Raw genomic sequence first — 17,818 nt, 5'->3', positions numbered from 1 at the left:
CATCTCAATCGAATCGGGGTTATAGTTGGTCATTATCATTCCCGTCAACCCCACTCCATTGAAGGGAATTGGCTTTTATGAACGTTTACTACGGCGCGCCCTACAATCTCTCGCGAGGCCAACGATCCCATTCATCATTTGCTTCTCGGGTGGACCACCATCATATGCGCGTTTCTGACGCCATATTGAACGCCGTTTCTGATCGATACCCCGTGGAAGTTGTACTGTTCATTGTTCCCCGTAATATTCCCGAAATCCAACATTATCGTACGCGCGCGCGCGCGCGCGATAAGATCGATAGGATCATCGTGCGCGAGAAATTGTCCGTGGAGCCGGAAGCTGTGCTCACAGGTGGTTGATTACGTCAGGGTGCTATTTCGGAGTGTTTCTGACAGATAGTAAACAAACGAATGTGACGTCGCATATGATAATTTTCCTAGAGAAATTAAAATTTCGACAAATTTATCGAATCCTCTTAATTTAAATTATCGATCTTTCCGTGTCGTGTTTTTTTTTTCTTTCTGTTTTTACAATTAGCGATTGAGATCGCGATGTCCTTCGCTATCACGGCTGAGGGACGCGTAATTGCCGAGATAATTAACGAGAAACTGTAATCTCGTAGATTCCACGAACGGGCGCTGCCCATTCTTCGTTCAAGCGTTCCTAACCTTAAACAGAGTGAACTAGACGCGAACTGCGAATATGGGTAAGTTTAATTTTTTGGGTCGCGATAATTCGACGAAAAATTTTTTTCCTCGTTTTCTCATTATAAATTAATGTAATCGTCCGCCATAAACCGATTGTGAAATTTGAATAGCGAATATATATGGGTATAATACTAATTATCATACTGATAACAGTTCCATACGGTTGTAAACATTACTAAGATTAAGCTTAGATAATCTCGTTAAACAACTGCTAAAACTGCTAATTTGATATGGTATAAATTATAATTGACTTGACAAAAATTCAAGGAGAGTTTATTAGACCCTATATTAAGAATAAAGAGAGTGGCTATCACTGATGAAATAATTATGGACGTCAACAATAATAAACGTCACGCGTCAATTATTTCCGTTCAAGATATTAATACGTTAATGAAGCGTTTACGCTCGAGTTTATGAATGAAGTAAGCTCATACGTATGTACATGTACATCTCGCGTGTTATCTGACGAGCTTGTAGATAAGTGATGATTAGTCATCATCTCATCATTATAGTCGGCTTAGTCATTGGTCGAACGTTCGTGTTTTGCTGCGTGTTCTTTATTTATTCAGTCATTTATTGTGATTCGTATAACAATATTAAAATGGTGAGATTGCATGAGTTACATCAGGTCAGAGAGAGTTTACCATTGCGTAGTCGGTTTGCGAGTAATATAAGCGTAGATAGATTTTCTGAGCGTAGTCTCCATGATATTGACTCAAACGAACGAACATGTAGTAAGTATCTGAAAATACCACTCAAATGTGAAGCTAAATAATACAAATATCATAGATAATCATCGTATTTTGCTGTAGGAAATATTAACACCAGGAAAATTACATTATTTTTCATTATAATGCATTTTTATACGATGTTATTTCAATATGTAATTTATATATCTATATGTATATAATTTATATTTACTTATAAAAAAGTTGTGATATTGCAATTATGTGCTTTTATACAGTTATATTATAATTTACTTCAATTACACACATATAGATAATTTCTTGTAACAGAATAAATATAGGAAATCAAATTTCTTTGTTTAGGGAACATGTGCAACGATTGTATGGCTAGAGTGCCATACGCAACTCTTATAGCAACTATAATGTGTTGCTTAGGAGTTGGAATCTTCTGTGGTACTATGTACAGAGGTGCAACATTGTGTGCTCTTATGATGGATCAGGTAAATCACTTGGCTTATCATAGTATTCTTAGAAATGTTTTAAAGATTCTATATATCAAGAATTATGAAATTGATTTAGGTGTTTCATCTTCATCTTGGATGGCTGGAAGCAGTGCAGTTGGTGTTTGCATCGATTGGAGCTTGCATGGCAGCTCTAGGATTTATGATTTTGTGCGTCGGTTGTCTTGCAACTGGTGCTACAAGGCACAAAGTCTATCGAGCATGGAGATCTAGAGTAGGTGGACGTATCTCCTGTGCTGTTGTATGTATCTAAAATATAAAAATCTTTGACAACTAGAAGTTATTTCACGTTATCTTAATATAAAAATTTTTACTTTTTCAGTTTATGACTATCATTTATATCTTGCAAATAGCTTGGCTTCTGATATTTGCATTTCTTGCTATCATTACGCTGGTATTCACTATATTCTGGGGCCTGTGCAACAATCCACGTGTTCAATCTCTTGATGATTGTATTGATTTTACTCAATTCAGTAGGTTTTTTAAATCATACATAGACGATACATACATTAATTAATCAATATATAGATAAATTGAAACTAGAAAATATTTCTTTTCTCTTATTTAAAAATTGTAAAATTAAATTGGATTGCTCTAATTCAAATATATCTATATTAGATACTTATTATTTATGACAGAATTGATAAATACCAAACAATTTTATACGATTTTAGATTTCCTTTTTCCAAACAATACACGGCTGCAGGATATGCAAGTGTGTGGACCTCAGGAAGTCAAACTATTCTGCAAGGACTTTGTGGAAAAGGCTGAAGTGATGTTCATCCTGGCGACTGCAGCGTCCATACTGGTTATCCTAAGCCTAATACACTACCTGATGTGCTTATCCGCTAACTATGCGCACATTCGGGATCACGAGAAGTTCCAAGAGTTGCAGGAAATACAATATCTGCAGGATGCAATCGATACGGATTCCCCTCAACCGGGAATGGGTACTCTGGGTTCTCATCGTGGCAAAGACAGGTTCTAGGACACGGCCCGCGAGATCTTCGTCATGAATCCTTTGTAAGGATTCCTAAAGGATTATTGTTCACTGGGACATGTAGGAAATCCTTACGCCCGATTGGAAATCTCTTCCAGGTATCACTTCCTCCTCTCTATGTACCTAAATTCGGTATTCTGCTCATTGCGGTGAATCTATCGCCGTTACGGTAGTTTACTGATCTGAAGATCTTGCGGGAACCAATTCTATGCCGTCCATTTTATCTGTCGTATATAAACATTTACTTCGTTTTATAAAAAGAAGATGTTTATTAGAATACGTACCAATAGTACGTAATATTTTCGTCTTTAGCTCGATTCAAATCGGGCTCACTCGCAGAGTTTCGATCTAAGGTGTAAATTATATGTTTACGACGATATCAATTCGTAAACTTATACTTATAGGAAAAAGTATTTGAAATATGGCCTGTGCGTTAAACGCACATGATTACAGCACATAGAGATTGTTTTTTTCTTCGATTATATTATATTTTGTTTCGATATATGCACACGTATGTTGCGTATAATTTGTCTAATAGTATCATGTTAGGTTGATATTAAATTCATATGATAAAATGTCGAACATATCGATTGAATATCAGATAGAGGATTTTTAGATAGAAATTTTCTTGATGAAGAAAATTGTGAAATGAAATTCTTGATAGAAACTTTCTTTATTCGATAGTTGCTACGTTCGACAAACTCGTTATATGATAAATATAATATCATCCTTGGAAAAGTATTTACGATTTCAAATAATTGTCGGTCTATTTTCGGCATTAGAATTAATCGTTCTCGGACTGTCGCGCGTATTCTTTTTATTACTGAGATTTTTTTACGAAAGGAGATTTCTTTTTTATATACATATATACATTTATATAGTAAGTAACTAAACATGTATTTTCGTTACATTCCAGGTTTAAAGCATGTTAGAAAAATTCTAACTAACAGAATAATGATAAAAAAGATAACTTTCTTATCTTTATATTAGAAATATAACCAAGAGTTGTTGAAAGAATCTTTTTCAGTCGAAAATTATAAAATAATAATGATTGCATATATTGCAATTACTCTAAATGATTACTGATTAAACTTTCAGTGAATATTTTTCCAACATGCTTGTTGAGGTATATTTACTTTGTGGAATTTACATTGTGGAAAAAGAGAATTTTTGTTTTTCATATTAAGTAGCTTTTCATGGAAGTTAAATGTTAAAGAAATGTAAGTAATATTGCATATGTGTGAAAGAATATCTATATTCATAGAGAATATCTCTATTTCTTGTATACATCTATGATATTGTTGTGAAAAGAGTAATATATTTTTCCCAAATTTTGAAAAAATGTCCATTATCAAACATTAGAACAAAAGAAAGTTGAATTCTCTCTCCTATGTACATTATTTGTGCCAAAAAGAAAAAGAATTTTGGCTAAAAAATCTGTGACTTATATAACTATTGTTGAAACAACTAAAAATATGTACAACCGCGAGTTTAACTCGTTATATATTAACTTGCTCAAATTTTTTAAATAACGTTTTTTAAAATAACGTTAATTTTCATAAAATGTATGCAATTACTTGATAAGAAACCTTGTGTTCTACAAACTGAATTAAACGATTTTTTTATCTATGATACGATTACTTTATTATATACAACTAATAAATAAAATTGTACATATCAAATGACAATTTTGCATTTGGAACTGTGAAAGATTATATACAAAAAAATAAGATTAAAGATAAAGATAAAACGGCATATAGAACGTATTTTTTTCTTTTTTACGAGAAAAGCCGATTTATTATTATACCAAAAAAGCTAGGTGCCGTTTCCTCGTTCAGAATTAACTATGTATGTTCTTATTATTATTATTAATGAATAAAAATATATTTCATGCTTATAAAATGTTGCATGAATTTTAAAATTGTAGCTTTGGTATATAACTTTCATTTTATGTAATTTACAATAATGTAATTCATTGGTAGACAAAGTATGTACAATGATAATTACATATTTTGTACATTCTTCCTTCTTTGCTTAATGTTCAATCCTCATCAAATTGGAGATCCAGCTCCAGATCGAGAGCACTGACTTCTTGGAGGGTATTGATGAACGTATATCGTGAAAAAATCATGTATAACTTTCGAAACCAAACATACTGGGACTTGTGTGCAGCCATAGCACTCTATGAGAAAAAGATATTGCAAAAAAATTATATAAAGATATAAAAAAATTAATAATTTTTCTCCAACAAATTAGAATGTTCAAACTTACTTTGATTATTTGTTTTTGTTCATATGTCACCAGATACCAATATGAGGCTGAGAGTAGACTGATAGGTAAATCTAAGAGTTGAACATACTTCCTGATTATATTAACTGACTCTAACACATACAGTTTACAATCTGAAATACAGGATTAAATTTATTAGTTGATATTTGTATATTAATTGAGCAAACTGAGCAAATTGATACTAACATAGAGGTACTTTTTTCTGTATGCATAACGTGGCGATTGCAAAGTATAACGAGATATGATTCTTATGTCGGCTGACTCCGTATTTATCAAATGTCACAACAGCATTGATTTTGTATATTTCTATATATTGTAAGATACTCTCGGCAACTGTATCTACTGGCCATTGTACACTTTGATCATCTGGTAACTCGCTACTCCTGTACATTTATTTATTGGACTGTTATTTTCACAAGATAGACATCTCTATTTTTCATTTATTCACTGTGCATATTTAATGCTAAATAAAATTGGTCAAATTTAAGAAAACTAGACAAGTATATGTAGCATTAAATATGCAATTAAAGATTTTACAATATTCTTTTAACGAAAGAAATATATAAATACATTTTTAAGTTTTTTTGCAAGTGATTTCGTGAAACACACTCACATAATTATTGTTACATTAGCCTCTGGGATACCCAACACCTTTGTACATTCCCACAACTCTTCTATCCTTCTTTTGTCTCCACCTGTAAGCACACTGGTAAACATCAATAGACATTTGCTTGACACTTAGACTGATTATTTCTGTCAAAATCGTCGTTCGCGATCTTAAATAGACCACCAATGACATGTACCCATGGATAAGCACAACAGATAGATCTCGCTGGCCTTGGAGCGCGCCAGCCAGTAGACCAGTGGTCCGAAGAACATCACCTCGTCGTCTGGATGAGCCGTGACCAGAAGGAGTCTACCAGGTGGACCCGGTAGCTGCCAGGCAGCATGGCCCACTCTCTTGAGGACCGCATAGAGGAAGATGCAGACGCAGAGATACGCTAGCAGGGCGATCAGCAGCTGCCACGAGATCTCCCTGATGTAATACCACCACCAACAGACCGCCTCGTTGATCTGCAGGCTAAGATACCGCCGCGCGTAATCCAGGTCGACCATCATCCTGATAATGGTCGACACGTGCTCGTCGACGCGTATTTACGATTTATCACGGATCCGCCATATCCTCCGTAAATTATCGCCCACAAACGAGAACGCGTGTTTCCGTCATCGCGATCGAGTTTGAGGTTACGTAGCTCCTGTATACATATGTCTTATATCGAACTAGGGCCGCAAACTTATCGACTTCTCGAAATTGTTTAGGCTATATTTTTTTGCATTGTTTATAATTTCAAAACAGTGTTTTGTTGTTTGACTTTTCGCTCTCGTGTCTAAGTCGTATACGTTACATTTCTAAAAATTTCTTTAAATATTTAATAATAGAAGAAGAGATACTTTTTCACGAATATCACAATTTTCATTTTTGGTATATCTACGCCAATGTATCGAAAATTGCTTTAGCAATGAACATCGTGTTATTATCGAGACAAGCTCTGCCGTAGGTTATGTTATTGTGCGAAAGATAATTGGAAAATTGAAAATTCTGGGACGATGAATAATCAAGAAGAGGTGGATCTGTATCGGGACACATATGTGAGATATTTAGGTTAGCAATAAGTAAATTATTAAGTGATGTTATTGAAATTTTCTGTCATGTTTTCCTTACTTTCTTCTCTAATTCTATCAAACATTACTGTAAATATATTTTAATAAAATGTGATGGTAGCAGCAATAACTATAGTGAAGTAATTAGATAATATGTGCAGTTTAAAAAGGTCGATTACATAAGTTAATAGAATAATTTTCTCTCCTTCAGGTTATGCAAATGAAGTTGGAGAGGCATTTAGAAGCCTAGTACCAAAATCTATCGTGTGGTTTAGCTATGCATTATCAAGTGGATATGTTCTTGCTGATACAGTGCACAAGGGTGCAAAAGTCTACCAAGTATGATATAAATTTTAAAAGTTTAATTATAAGTTAATAATAATTATTAACATAATTAATAATGAATAATGTTACAGGCAAATGCTACTTCACAAAGAACTAAGAATGTTCTATTGTCCACATCGGATACTTTGATATGGCAGACTTTTGCATCTATAATAGTTCCTGGTTTTACTATAAATAGAATTTGCGCAGCAGTTCAGTTTGCGCAAAGAAAAAGTACAAGAACAGCTTTTAAAAAGCCTTGGATTTCAACACTTGTTGGCTTGGTATCTATATCTTTCATAATACATCCAATAGACCACGCTGTAGAAGGAGCAATGGATGTTACATACAGGAAATGGACAGGGTACCATCCAAAAGTGCCCCTATGTGGAATAAAACATGAATAACGAAAATGTAGTCAATTAAAGGTATAGTATATTATTATTAATCTGAAAGGGGTCATGCTTAAATCAATCTTAAATTTTAATGGATATATTGAAGAATATTTCATGTTTAATACAACATTTTTAAAAAGCCTTGTATTAATAATGATGGACAAATTATTATTTTTCACAATTTTTGATAATGATATCAAAGAATAATATACAATAATCGCAAATTTCTCTGAAAATTTTATTAAAATTATTGATTACAATTTTTTATGATACATAAAAAAATTATATAAATATAAAATAAGCTTTCAAATATAAGCTATCACAAAAAAAGTAAGACGTCAAATTTACAAAATAAAAAAGTTTTATTAACTGAAAGTTTATTAAGATAAAAATCTATTACATCATTTTCCAAAGAAATATAAAACTAAAAATGTAAGGCTAAATCTGAATTATCGCGACCTCTCGATATATAGATACAGTAAAATATTACTGCCTATTATATCTAAGATAGTACAACAATGCAATTAGAATATTTTATTAATTGCTTAAAAAATGTTAAATATTTTTGTTATGATGTACATATTACACAGCTATATGTGCATTACTGTGAGCGCGCTGGTTTACGTGCTACAATTGTTAAGCTGTTGAATAAAATTATTAATTCTACATTCCCTACATATCCTGGAATCATTATTTTGACTGTATATGATCATGTTTTATTTTATTATATATGTGTATAATCAAATCAAATTATACTTATATCTTCTTTTCAATTAATATTTTCAAAATGCATATTAATTTTTTTTAATATCTTTTATTAAATTAAATATAGATTTTTTAAATTAATTTGAAATATAAAGATTTTAAAATATAATAGTATATCTTTCGATAGAAAATCGATAAATTAGTAAAAAAGAAAAATTATTGCGATATTGAAGGAATTTAGACAGTTCCGTGAAATAAAAATAGTTTCGCAAGTCAGATACGGCGAAAGGTCTATATAGCTTTCAACAGTTAATAACAGTGTGATGTGGATACATTCGTTTGATGAAAATGTTAATGTAAAAATTGATATCACGTTGTGGCGGCGTTATAATTATACGCAAGTAGCGTCGATTACGAGATCTTATCTTTCTGTACTTATTACACATTTTCCTTGCTATCGCGACTAAATCTGAAATCGTTCATGATAAATAAGATTATAATCGATATACATTTTTAATCGAGCAAGTTCCGCATTAAAACATCAATAAAGCCGACTAGGTGTTTCCGTAGAATGCAATTTTCGATCAAAGATAACGTCATGAATTTTTCGTAAAAAAATAAACGATTTAAGAACACGTATTGGCATGTATATCTATTCTAAATTAAAATTCTAATTGAAATGGAATTAAGGATCATATCTAGAAATCTATAGATTTCTTTGTTTTCTTATATCCGCAATATTTTAATTTTAATTTTTTTTAATCTTTTTTACAGAATAAATTTCATTCAAATATATTATACCATTTCTTACGGAATTTTTTAAAATCCTTTTTTCTAACAGAGATAAATTACATTACTACGTAATAATATTCATAATTTTAATAGCAAATTTTAATCACACATACAAATTATTTAACTTTTTAAATGGAAATTTAAATAATATTGATTAATTATTCCAGAAAAAAGTTATTAAATTATTTGAAAAATAAAGTTCACCTTTATTTTGATTAGGAAAATGTATTTATGGAAATTAATTTGTTAATAATAATAATAATATTGTAATAAAATTAATAATTATATTATTCAGTTAAATTTTATTCTTTAAATATGTAATATGAGTTATTCTTTTTAAAAACATAATACGATTATATTTACTATATAATAATATAAGTTAATATATAAATCCACGGTTTGATAATATTGTTACAATAATAGTAGAAAGTTATTGTATATATAGATCTAATTGTATTTCGAAAAATAATACAAAGCGCTTCGCGATTTTTTGTTCAAGTCTTGTTTAACAACATTACCGTGCGCGCCGAATTTTTGTGACGTAGCGCGTTGTTTACATGTGGCAGTGTTGTCAGTTGTCATTCGAGCGGCGAGACTCGAACGGTTAGGTAGTGACGTGGGCGCTCTGTGTGTCGCATTATCTTTCGAAGTACGATCACAAATGTTAACGTTAAACGCGATCATTTCCTACAAACGATTAATATTAAGACCGCGTAACTCTTGTGATTAACGAATCGCGAGCGAAACGAGGCTTTAAGCGAGGCTGGAAGCAGGTATTTCACATCATAATATTATGAATCCTCGTCTATTAACGAAATATGCGACATTCGGATTTATCTTATCGCGCGAGCAATCGGTAAGACGATATTTCTGATACTTTTGTGTTATAATACGAGATAATGCGATATACGCAGTCGCCTAAAAATGCGATTGTATATTAAAGTGCGGAAAATATTACAGAAAGTGCAATGTATCGCGTTGAAGTTACTTGGGCATTTTTCTTTTTCATTTTTCTTTTTTCCATTAAAGATTCGCGTTAATTTGCCATACGTCATACAGTACTGTAACGAAGTAGTGCGTAATTATGCGCGGTCGTAGTTTTTTCTTCCGTTACAATGTAATAAAATTCGAGTAAGATTGTGCTGTGCCATGCCGTGGAGTGACGTGATCGCGATATTTTGATAATGTAAACGCGTACGATTGTTATTAATTATGTTTTCGCGAGTGCTTCGACGAACAGCGAGGAAGCGACCATGCTTGCCAAACACCTTCGAGTCTCGAGTAAGATTTACGTAAGTTTTTTATATTTATATTAATAAAAATTGTTTCTTTCTTGTCTTTAAATAAAACGACGTATAAGCATACGAGTATTACAGTAATATAGGTTATATGAATACGAAAAACGACGTAGCACATGGACGTTACATGCGAATAGTATAGGTTATATATATGTAAACAATTATTTCCCTCGATTATTCTCGTTGTCTATAATTCAAGATACACTCTCTAAAAGTGAATCAGTGTATTATCACTGTATCAGTACTGTAATCAGTGCTGTACTTATAACTGCTTGTAATCAGTGAGTATTTACTGTTTTTCAGTGATAATACACTGACACAGTATATCCAGACTGAATATTCACTGCCAGTACTGAAAATCTATAGTGTACGTCACGTAAACTATAGATTTTCAGTACTGGCAGTGAATATTGGAACGCAGCCCCAGTAACGCGACTCTCTGTCGACACCTTTGATGTCTGTGAAGTCTAAAATGGAGTGCGCATGCGCGAAGTAAGCGAGTAAATCCAGTAACGCCATCTGGACTTTTTTCTCACTCTTTCTCCTTCGCTTCATTTTCTTTCTTTTTTCAACATATTACTAAATGTAAAAGAAGTAAATTTTAGTAAAAATTATATATAATAACAATGTAATACATAAAGATAAATGAAAGAAAAAAGATACAAAATTTATAAAATTATATATAACATAATAAACAATATATGTATAACATAAGTACATTAATAAATAATGAAATATATCATATATAAAACATTAATATAAAAAACATTAATATGTAACTATTAAATAAAGACATATTAAAAACATTTTTAATATTAAGTATAAATGTACTTATTAATAAATATGCATTTTTTATAATGAATATAATTTATTTCACACATACATACATATATGCATATATGTAATATAATTAAAAAGTAAAAAATAAGTACATTTTAAATAAGTACATTATTTTATAATGAATAATTTATTTGACACATATATGCCAAAGTTAGTATTTCTATTAGCCAAATATGTGAAAATAAATTTTTATAAAATTCTTATTTGTTTAAAATTTATATAATCAAATATTAAAATAAAATTATAATTCCAACAGTTGATCCACTTTTTCATTAAAAAAATTACATACATACAAATTATTTAATATAAATTATAATACTAATAACAAAACCTTTAAATGCAGAGAGAGCGAGAGAGAGTGACCGTAAACAATGAAGGAGAAAGTGAGAGGAAAGTTCAGATGGCGGTACTGTGTTTACTCGCTAACTTCGCGCATGCGCACTCCATTTTGGACTTCACAAATTTTAGGGAGTTGCGCTACTGGGTATACTGTGACACTGATTCACGCTAGTGAAAGTAGTATATTATCACTGAAAACCAGTAAATACTAACTGATTACAAGCAGTTATAAATACAGCACTGATTACAGTGATAATACACTGATTCACTTTTAGAGAGCACTGTCAAGATTCAAAAGCTAAAGAAATGTAGAAAAATAATATATTTATGTTGAATTTTTATATAATTTTTGAAAGCTTCGAGAAGAGAGCGGGGGAGGAGGGGGAGAAAATATTTCGCGCGTATTTCATAATAAATACAAACAGCGCGATTCTTGAATGCGATGCCTCCGAGTCGCACGTGCGATCGAGGTACTTGTTTAGCTCTTAACGATATATCGCACGTGCTCGATAATTAATAATAATAAATCCTCTTTGCTTTTTTCCTCTCCCACGTTCGCGCGAAATTATACGCGGGGCGCGCGTTTGAAGAAATTCAATGGTTATCGGCGATAATATATATCGGCCTGTAATCGTATAATTCTAACTACGCGATTACGGGCTCCGCTCGGCCGTAAATGAGGCAGCCAGCTCTAGCCGTAAAGTTTTAACCGCGCTAATAACGCTGCCCTTACTATAAATACCCGCGCCGCGCGCGACTAAACTATAATACCCTCCGGGCGTGCAATTGCAATGAAGTCGTTCGTCCGTTCTCGCGAACACGGCGATCGTAAATATCGCCGAATAGACGGAAGCCCACGATAATCCTCGCAATAAATAGTCAGTTATGGCCCCGTCTTAGAAGCGACCACGGTCACGTTTTCCGGACAGTTTTCCGAAAATGCATCCGTTGCACTCATCTTTTCTTCTTTCGGAAGCATATCGATTGTTCGGTTAGATTGTATTAATTTATTTATCATTTATTCATTGATTATTTAATCATTTGATTATTGATGTGATGAACGAATTGCATAAAAATGACCATGTGCAGCGCGAAAAAATTGCAAAGATATTTCCTTACAAATACATTACGTGTTGTTGCAGTCAATGTTATGTCACGTAAGACTTTTATATTGTTTTTGAAACATTACTGTATTACTGAATTTGCTCTATTAAATATCGCTATATTAATTTTCGGAAAATAATTTAATAAAACTTTAGACAGTGAATTTTTAATTATGATATAATTTTAATCACCTTGGTTACTATAAAATTGAATCGATTGCGACATTAAGATTCTTGAATTAAGTCTTGAAATCCGTCAGATCGTCTGAAGCGTGACACATTTATTATACACGTACATATACATATTCTTGAGCCTGACAACATGACTTCCGGTCAAACAAAAATGACAACATGATAATCAGTGATGATGTTTATGTTTTATTATTACGAATTGGCACGTTTAACCGATGGGCGATTTTTTTATGGCAGCCTGTAATAATCTCAATTAACTTCTCGATAATTTGTCAACCTTTGTAACAAGCTTACCAAGTGCAACAATATAATTTATAGAAGTCACTTCTTTACGACTAATTATGACGAACTACGATCGTACGAAAGAGAGCCCATTAAATCGTGCTGGTCCTCATTAAGAGGAGACGAAACGCGCAAGGGAGCGAAGACGATATATCGACTTATCTCCGATTCGTGTGGCCCTATCTCGCGTGAAATATCTTCCGGATATACCACTTTATATTACGAATATATCTCCTGATGCTTATCTTAATCACATACATTTGCGATCTGATTTTTAAATCCTGTTAAATTTTTTTTAATGATTAAATTTTTTATTCTCGAAATTAATAAAACAGCAAATAAATAGTATAAGAAATAAATAAGTAATAATAAATAAAAATTTTGATATATTGATAATTGAACTTTATCAATAGAACAAAAATTAAATTTTTATTTGCAGAGAAAATAAAACAAATATATAAACTTTAATCTATTTAACAAAGTATAGATTTTAAAGTTTCGTTGAATAATTGATTAATAAATACAATAAAAATTCCTAAGGAAAATAAATACTTCTACTCATAGTTTGACTATCGATTCGTGATTCGTCTCGTGAAAGGAGGCTGTCACACCAAACAACAGCATTCGGCCACTCGGTTAATGGCACGTGGAGTCCTTTAATCGATAGAAAGGAGCGCGTATTCTGCGATAACGCACCGTATTTCAGCAGCCAAAACGTTTGCACCGGCGCGTATGAGTAATAAGAGGAACAGATAGGAAAGGAAAAAAGAAGACAGAGAAATATCGAATATAAATACGTAAAAGATAGAATAAGTTTAAGATAGGTAAAAAACACGGTTGAAAAAAGAGGAAGAAAGAATGACAGAGTAATAAGAGAAAAGGACAAAAGTCAACGTAAAAGGAAGATGAAAGAGTGAAGGAAGTAGGAAGAAACACACGTGCGATAAAGTAATTAAAAAAAGAGAATTAACTAGAAAGAGACGAAGAAGTATTACTGGGGTTGATGCAGAAAATAGAAGAAAGAAGATAAAAATAATGACGTCGACGAAATCGAGTTATCGACAATGACAAGCAAACGAAGAAAAATATGCTCGCTGCGTTCATAAATGAAAGGATGATATCGCGTCAACGAGAGAAAAACAGAAGTATTTCACGGCCTAAAATGTAGGCGATGTAGGATGATAGACTAGATATAGAAATCAAAAAGAAGAGAATTATCAGCGACGAGGAGAAGAGAACTAGTTGTAGATACGTGAAGAAGCTATATCGGTCTGATGGAGAAAGATAATAAATGGTACCTATATAAATGAAGAGCAGAAAAGTAGATAGATGCAGAAAAGCTGATAGAACAGCAAGGTAGAAACGACACGGCGCCGCGATAGGCGATGAACGAGTGAAACGAGTGGAGGAAAGGGTGAAACACACTTCGCGGACGCGAAAGGTAAAGATTCCCTGAAACCTGTGGCATTTCGCGAGGCAGTCTACTCTCTCGTCTCCCGCGACGCCGTGGGATCGATAGCGTGTCAGATGAAGAGAAGCAGGCGGCTGCGGTGGTGGCGTCGGCGACGGCGGCAGTGGCGGCGGCATCACCAGCCTATTTCCAGCAACAACAGCAGCAACCAGCCAGCCAGCCAGCGGCAGTAACGCCGGCAGAAGCAGCAGTAGCAACGACAGAAGCGCCTCTCCACAAGCAAACGCTGTTCCGCAGCCATTCCACGGCCATATCTGGCGGCGCTCTGGCTTGGCTACGCCTGTTTTTAGCATCACCGACCAATCCGACATTGGCGTACTGTGTATACCGCGTATGGTCGTGTCCAATGGGCGTAGCTGGTTCTCGTCGGCTTGCGCGAGTCCTGGACCAAACTCTAAGGGAGAAGGGGACGCTTGCTGATGCCGCAGGTGCAGCCAGTTGGCTGACGAACTCGAGGCGAGTGCGCTCGCATCATCGTCGTGTTCGCTTCGCCGCTGCCGTAACGTGACGTATCGCGCCGTGCGCCGGCATCTCCGGTCCCCACTCACACATAGATAGAGAAAGAGAAAAAGAGAAAGAGAGAGAACGTCATTGGCCAGCGGTTCGCGTGTCGTTCAGAAGTTGTTACGACAAACACTCGAGATCACGCCGGGAGTGCACGAAACTAACGCGACGTCGCTATTCTTTCATTTTCAGAATCAATCCGCCGACGTGGTAGATGAGAAGATCTATCGGGAAATCAAGTGAGAGGAGAGATCGCGAGAACCAAGTTCCGAGTTTTTTTTCATATCGAAATATCTTGAACAAAGAAGCAATTTTAAAGAATCCTGAGAGATCCTTGAGAATCTTTCGTTAAATAGACGCGTTTAGGACTATCGCTCGCAATTGACAAGCATCATGATCGTGTGTAAGGTGCACGCACCTCGGTCAAGATTGTGAACGAACGGGTGTTATACTTGGTGCTTCAGAAGAGAAACGTCGAAGATAGACTTGCGAAAACAAATAGATCGCAATGAGGACGATAGGGCGTTCTCAGGACGATAGTTGAGAGAAGACGCACTCTGTTCGAGGGTGCAGCTTCGTCTTCAGTGACGACAGAAGGAGATTACTCGAGTTCAGGAGTTGTGCCGCGCCGAAGGGTGCAAAAAAGCGCGAGACAAACACGGCGGGAGTTTTGCAGTGAGTGCCGAAGAAAGTTAAAGGAAACGCTGGCATTACTGGCATTGGGGGGGAAAGTGTGAGAAGTGCGATTTAACGGTCGTTGGGATAACAACGCAGTAAAAGTGGGTGCACTGGGGCCCTCGGGACCGTTCGGCCGATACGGGCCCGTTGAAGGTGGGCCTGGTGGTGGTCCCGGGCCCGGCGAGGGAGTGGGGGCAGGGGTGGCCGCAGTCGCGGCTGGGGAGGTGGAGGGCTACGGGGGCGCCGGGGGCGGGGGAGGGGGCCCCGGGGGGGTTAGTACCCCCCGAATAAGGGTCACGGCCCTCGGCGGGCGTTGCTGCGCACCCCTGCCCGTCACCCAGGCTTGTAATATAGGTAAGAAGCATGGGAACATCGTTTATGTAGTAATTGTTATACCTCTTTGGGCCTTAAATCTTCGCTACATACAATATACATTTAACATCTATGTTATATTTGTTTAAAGATTAATCGCAATTGGATTTAAAAGTTAGAAAATTGCAAATGTATGTTAGATATTAATTCATAGTTATTGATAAAATATTATTGAAATGTGTTGTTGCTCCAATATTTCGAAAATTTCATACAGATTTTAGTGTTATCCGAGTATTTGCATATAAAAATATTTAATGATACAAAAATTGAGATTATTAAAAATTAAATATACTTTATATAATAATATAGTAAATTTTACGGCACATATACTTTCGCGAATATTAACCAGGTAAAAACTATGTGTACTACCCAAATATTTCACCATTTAAAATCACCAATGAATACACATATTCCGATGTGTATATTATATATTTTTCAATAAAAAATAATATTGTATGAATATGAATTATGAAATGTCTTGAGTATATATATATGTCTGTATATGTATATGTAATTAACGACGATTTGAAATATTAGAATATTCGGATAGTAAGTGCAATTTTTAACATTCGAGGTAATCTAAATATAGAAATGTAGAGAGATAATCCGAATCTTATCTTGATTTTTTTTCTATTGTTTTCTATTGCAGAGAATTAATAGTTAGATATTAATAATGCTAATCCAAGCAAATAGTTGATTTTGACAATATCAATTGTTAAAGTATTAGCAACATATATTTCCAAAATACGATAGTCTGAAAAAATCGACGATTATTTGTACAATACTCGTCTATCTTTTAAAGATCTATATTGAATATTTTAAAAAAATCATATGAAATAAAGAAGCAGATAATTTTTTAAAATATAATCATTATAAAGTGTTGAGAAAGAAAAACAATTGCATATTTATTTATCTGTTAAATTTCACAATACAAATCCAACAAAAATTCATGTATATTTTAAAGGAAAATGAGTGAAACATGAAAAACCTACTATAATCGATACTTTAAATACGTATATTCCATTGTATTTTCGATTCTTTATGCGAATATATGCAATTTTTCGTATAAGGAAAATACGTCTCGTATAAAATAAAATAAAATAAATTTCGAAGCAATCACGTCTAGCGTAACTTTGAATGGAATATCATACCGAATGCATCAGAAAACCATGTAGAATACGCGACGCATGAGACAGAATCCACTTCGTGATATCAAAGTGATACATAACATCTATATTGATGACATTGACATCTTTATAATTTCCCATAGTTTTTCTTCTAAAAAAATTAGCAATATGGTGATTAAAAGAATAATATCTTGTTTCTTTATTTTTTTTATTTTTTAATATTTATATAATTTTACTTTGTTTATATATTTTTATATTATTGCATTGTTAGATATCATTAAAACTCGCATAACTTGAATGAAAAAGAAGCTTAATTTAAATTTGAATAATTCTTAAATCCAGTAGCTCGACCGCAATTTTTATAGATAACGCTCTATTAAGCATTATCTTTTACGTAAATGTCTCTGATGAGATTCTTCACGAAAGTTCTTGGTAAGATGCGTTGTTACAAAGTACCTGTTGCTGTATGCGAAACTTTGCGCACGATTTTTCCGCTCATTTTCGCGCAGTGTCGCGCTCGCGAGATCGCCG

The 17,818-nt window shown here is 33.8% G+C and overlaps 4 protein-coding genes across 9 annotated transcripts in view; 3 read left to right on the top strand and 1 right to left on the bottom strand.

Moving 5' to 3' along the window:
* The first annotated feature begins 116 nt into the window (after positions 1-116).
* On the top strand, positions 117-4,543 carry M6 (neuronal membrane glycoprotein M6). 2 transcript variants are annotated; one of them, XM_083084224.1, is made up of 6 exons: positions 117-351; positions 623-706; positions 1,757-1,893; positions 1,973-2,155; positions 2,237-2,387; positions 2,589-4,543. In XM_083084224.1, the coding sequence occupies exons 2-6, from the start codon at positions 703-705 to the stop codon at positions 2,900-2,902; spliced, it is 789 nt and encodes a 262-aa protein (XP_082940350.1). In that variant the 5' UTR covers positions 117-351; positions 623-702; the 3' UTR covers positions 2,903-4,543. The 2 variants fall into 2 exon arrangements, with proteins under 2 accessions (XP_082940350.1, XP_082940342.1); XM_083084216.1 differs by lacking the exons at positions 117-351; positions 623-706 and adding an exon at positions 1,215-1,441.
* Positions 4,106-6,595, bottom strand: Pig-l (phosphatidylinositol glycan anchor biosynthesis class L). Its single transcript, XM_083084238.1, has 5 exons — positions 6,007-6,595; positions 5,817-5,898; positions 5,390-5,586; positions 5,186-5,316; positions 4,106-5,096 (listed from the first exon to the last, which is right to left on the bottom strand). The coding sequence occupies exons 1-5, from the start codon at positions 6,320-6,322 to the stop codon at positions 4,956-4,958; spliced, it is 867 nt and encodes a 288-aa protein (XP_082940364.1). The 5' UTR covers positions 6,323-6,595; the 3' UTR covers positions 4,106-4,955.
* LOC145962856 (mitochondrial fission process protein 1) lies at positions 6,004-8,259 on the top strand. Its single transcript, XM_083084252.1, has 3 exons — positions 6,004-6,866; positions 7,077-7,204; positions 7,282-8,259. Exons 1-3 carry the CDS (start codon positions 6,812-6,814, stop codon positions 7,594-7,596), a joined length of 498 nt encoding a protein of 165 aa, XP_082940378.1. The 5' UTR covers positions 6,004-6,811; the 3' UTR covers positions 7,597-8,259.
* Positions 7,536-17,818, top strand: part of Lim1 (LIM homeobox 1) — a 43,278-nt gene continuing 32,995 nt past the window's right edge. The window contains exon 1 of one of the 5 annotated variants that reach the window (XM_083084194.1): positions 7,536-7,617. The gene's annotated coding sequence lies outside the window, so the exon portion shown is untranslated. Of the gene's footprint in view, positions 7,618-9,673; positions 10,374-14,775; positions 16,143-17,818 lie in introns of those variants that run through there. The other 4 variants (XM_083084187.1, XM_083084211.1, XM_083084177.1 and 1 more) reach the window with 4 other exon arrangements.

This window comes from Camponotus vicinus, unplaced genomic scaffold, assembly GCF_025532165.1.
Source record: "Camponotus vicinus isolate PSW18456_S1 unplaced genomic scaffold, iyCamVici1.0 SCAF_1, whole genome shotgun sequence".
Taxonomy (NCBI): Eukaryota; Metazoa; Arthropoda; class Insecta; order Hymenoptera; family Formicidae; genus Camponotus; species Camponotus vicinus.
The sequence above is the reverse complement of the archived record's forward strand: the minus strand, read 5'-3'. Positions and strand labels throughout refer to the sequence as shown.